The sequence below is a fragment of the Condylura cristata genome, unplaced genomic scaffold (genome assembly GCF_000260355.1).
Source record: "Condylura cristata isolate star-nosed mole 26May11 unplaced genomic scaffold, ConCri1.0 scaffold00002, whole genome shotgun sequence".
Taxonomy (NCBI): domain Eukaryota; kingdom Metazoa; phylum Chordata; class Mammalia; order Eulipotyphla; family Talpidae; genus Condylura; species Condylura cristata.
Window position 1 is genome coordinate 69037441 of NW_004567103.1, and position 4525 is coordinate 69041965.

The 4525-nt window shown below is 29.7% G+C and overlaps 1 protein-coding gene across 1 annotated transcript in view; it reads left to right on the plus strand.

Moving 5' to 3' along the window:
- Positions 1 to 4525, plus strand: part of LRP1B (low density lipoprotein receptor-related protein 1B) — a 1583276-nt gene that overhangs the window by 1047551 nt on the left and 531200 nt on the right. The window contains exon 6 of the mRNA XM_012727834.1: positions 2346 to 2528. Coding sequence (XP_012583288.1) covers positions 2346 to 2528 — 183 coding nt within the window. The remainder of the gene's footprint in view (positions 1 to 2345; positions 2529 to 4525) is intronic.

Below are 4525 nucleotides of genomic sequence, written 5' to 3' on the forward strand. Positions count from 1 at the left end.
GTCTTTGCTCTGCCGCCATCTTCCGGAAGTCTGTATAAGCTTTTTTAAGAGGAGAGTTGTTAACTACTTTGAATTAAATGCTTATATTGCATAGCATATTTTCTTCTCCTAACTACATGATCATTTTAAAGTTACTATAATCTGATTGTGATGCCCCTTTTTAGATATAATACCAGATATTTAGACACGAGGAACTAAAGAAGAAGAAAAAATAAAAGAAAGAAACACCTCATGAAAATATTACATTTATATTCAATGCATAAGATAATGCTTATTTATAAGAAGACAAGAAAGGAGTAGATCGAATTATGAAGCGTAAATAAATGAAGCAATATGAAACAAAGCAAACAAAATGATTTGACAATAGCAGCATAAACATCTTCAACATAGATTCTGTTTTAATCTGCTCGCAACTGATTTTCAGTTATAAATAACACTGAATAGAAAGGTTAGAATTTTAGATCCGAAGTTGACATAACTGCTACAGAAGAGAAAAAGCAACTCTTCACTAAAGTTTACATTAGCAAAGCTAATTTCAATCAGGTTAATTGTTGGTTTGTAGTTATACACGTAAAAATAACCTATTGTAAACCAACTATTATTTTAATAAAACACAAAAGAGCTACATTCTTGAAAGTAAACATATTCCATTTAATCACGAATATTTTGAGTGACTAGAAAACTAAAGGAAAAAAAAAAAAAAAGCATGTCCTGTGGGAAAGAATTTTAAGGTGAGACTAAATATGTGGTGGCTTCTCCATGAATTGGGTGTGTTTATTGCATGTTCTCTCTAGATGTTACTTTTGAAAAGTATACCTATATAATTTCTATATGATATATATCTATATAATATATAAACATTTCTGTGTAATATGCATCTAATTATTTCTACATACTATTTAATCCTATGCAAATTTTCTGTGTGCTGAGACTCCTATTTTATGTCAACATAACTTGTTAACTTTTGCTTCAAGGGGATTATTTTCTCTTTATTTGTCCTTTTTTGTTTTACCACTTACTGCTCTAGGAATACTTGGGAAATAGTCAAATGCCTTGTACATTGTTATAATGTTTTATCACCTGACATATAATTGCTGAAAATGTTTTTAAAAATAATCAGAAATTGAGCCATTTATACTAGAGAATATAGTAACAACATCCTGTTGTTGATTTGGTAGTTATTCACAAATACAAAATTTAATTCTTACATATCTGTAACTACTTTTTTGCTGAACAAATAGAAGTCTCAAAAGACTAACCTAGCTAGCGTGATAATATTATTAGCTTTGATCTTAAGTGAATTTTGCCTTAACTCATAACCACCTTATTCCTTGTACATTAACTATTGGCTAATTTACTTGCTTTGCTTTATCATAATGATGCAGTTTAATTGCCATTATACATGTAATGTGGATTTATTGTTAAATAAAACTATGTAAGATAAACAATTTATAGCATTGGAACTTTGGTTGGTATAGAAAAATGTATACTGAAATCTCTACTTGCCAACAGGGCAATCTATTTTAATGTAAAATCTCATAATAATAGCTGTTAATGAAAAATAATTAATGCTTATTATAATTATTTTTAATTAGACTATTTGATTTATATCCCAAGTGTTTATACTTATCCTTGTGTATGCTATGCTTATAAGTGAAATTTAACCTTTTTTTTTTCCCATAGGGTTATCAGGAATAGTGTTATCTGGATATTATATAAATTATTAATGATAAAACTGAATATGAAGTTGTAGTGCCTAATTAATTTATTGCATGCATCTTTTCTGATTCCAGAAATTGAAATATTACATCATAAAGAGGTGTTTATTGCTTAGATTTATGCTTACATTTCATAATTTAGTTTCTTCCAAAATCTTTTAATTAGAAAGTAGTTATGATATTTTGATTATTTGCCTCAATAATTTCAAATAATTTATTTAACGAAATGTCAAAACATCAACTGAACTTAGCATTTTTAGTCTAATGAGAGAGAGACCATTAGTGAAAATCCTTCAAAGACCTCATTCATAAGATACTAATTAAAATCACAAAATAATATGTTGTTACTATATACTAAAATACTTTCATGTCCCCTTTTCCTAATGTATGTAGCATTTTCAGGAAGTCTGTGTGAGGCAAAAACATAATTTTCTCTCATGATTAATATTACTAAAATGAATTTGAAAATACTGGGAATATTTCAGCTGTTAAACAACTCAAATAAAATCACATTCCCTCTGGCTTCATTACAATCCCTGAAGAAAGAAAAACTTGATATTTGTCACATTAAATTTTAATTTCTCTCTTTTCCCCCCTCTGTCTTTCTATATTTCCTTTCTATTTAAGAGATTCATTCTCCTGCTGGTTGTAATGAACATGAATTTCATTGTCATCCTGATGGAAATTGTATTCCTGACATGTGGCGCTGTGATGGAGAAAAAGATTGTGAAGATGGTAGTGATGAGAAAGGCTGCAATGGCACTTTAAGATCGTGTGACCACAAAACCAAGTTCTCCTGTCGGAAGACAGGTAAGCAGAACTTTGGATTCAGTCTAGCTTGGGTTTCTTAGATATAGAATTCTGTGTGTTTAATAGGTGTGTTCACATCTTTATAGATCATCAATAGTAACTAGCATTCACTGAGGATGAGTCTGCACTTTTCTAGAAAGGTACCCTGCATGAGCTCTTTTCATCCTTACATTTCACAGTGGGGAAACTGAGACCCAAGGAAAATTTTAATCAAATGAATAAAAGTTAAAGGAAACTTTGCTTTGTTGACTCACAGTGCCAACATGGCAGAATTAGTAATTGAAATCAGGAAACCTGGTTTCAGAGTCTGACATTTCAGCCTACTGAAAGTCAAAAGTGCAGAAACCATAGACATTCCCCTTCCGTTTATAAGTAATAACTATAACTACAAACAATGACTAGAAATGAAAAATAGAAAAGCATACTTTTTGTAAAAAAAAAAAAATTCTCGATTTTTATTGTGCTATTGCTCGATTCTAGTAGGAGGAATATGACCTTGTCATGTAAGCCTTTGCTTTGAGAGTCACTTGGACTTTTTTTTTTTTTTTTTTTTAATGAAGGCTCTCTGCTCTTATAGCCTTTCCATTTTACAACATTCAATACTGTCTTCCTTCTGTGATAAACTGACATACTTATTTCTCATTCTATACCAGATGATGATTTGAAACTTAAAGGATAAGAGATTACAATTTAACTATTGTAATATAATTGGTGAAATAATTGATATTATAATCCAATAACCCATGGAAAGAATTTTCTGTAGATTTGGGGATATAGATATATACTGGAACCTCTGAAATTTCACTTTAACGTTAAATTGCATTTAACTTGCTCAATCATGAGCTCTTAATGACTCATTTCACTCCTATCTCAACAGAAAAGTAGAAATAGAAAGTTATTGTAACAATTTTAAAAAAATTGTCCCTTGGGAATTTAAAATATCAAAATAAATTTTGTTTCTTTTTTCCTAGTTAAAATTAAGCATTTAAATAAGAAATTGATAGATAAATATAAACTGCAATTGGCATAGATAAATTCTTTGGCGGCCCATCCGTGTGAGGGAATTTTCTTTTCATAATAGTTCTATTTCTAACAATATTTTTTCACAATTATGTGGCTCTTAAATTATTATAAGAAAGGTCTCACCTTTGGAATTATTGACTAGAAAAACATGACATTAAGTACAGGGATTAACATAGAATATATTAATGGTTGATGAATGAACTTGTTAAGTGAATTATTTACTAAATAAAAATGTTTTTAATTAATATTCTAAAAATGATGTTAAGAGCCAGTTAGTTCACTCAGGACAATGTTATTCTAAACATACATACCACATATTTTCCCCCATGTTTTTTCTGCATGCTAATTCAGCTTTTGTGCTAATGTTGAAAAATGTCAGATAATTCAATATTTCATAGGCATATAATAAGAAACTGGTAAGACTATAGTGAAACCAAATATAAAATGACACAGAAAATCCTGAGATAAAACTAACTGAATATGTGATCAATATTCAGCAAAGTTAGAGATGAACCTCTCAAAGTAAAACCATTTCATAAATCTATATAATTTATATAGAAATAAATGATAGTTTTATAATAAAGTAAGTTTTAAAAGGTACATGTTAGTAAAAACTGATTTGAACTTTTTATAACAGATTATTTGCAAAGAAAAAATTTAAATTATAAATGAGATAGAGATGTTAACAGAAAAATTCAATGCTTGTGACCTATGTACATATTGATATTTTGCTATAAACAATTATAAATAACTTTTACTGAAAACTACTGAACTTAAATATATATCTGATATAAGGTGAGTATGGTGCATTCATATGTGGTGGTATGAATGAAGTTCTACTAAAAATAATACACCAGGCCCTCCCTTGTGGCGCAGCGGGTTAAAGCACAGCACGGAGAATCTAAAGCCGCTTCCTCATGAGTTCGATTCCCGCCTGCCCCGGAGGTGACCACATGGCGTGGCAGACCTCTCCT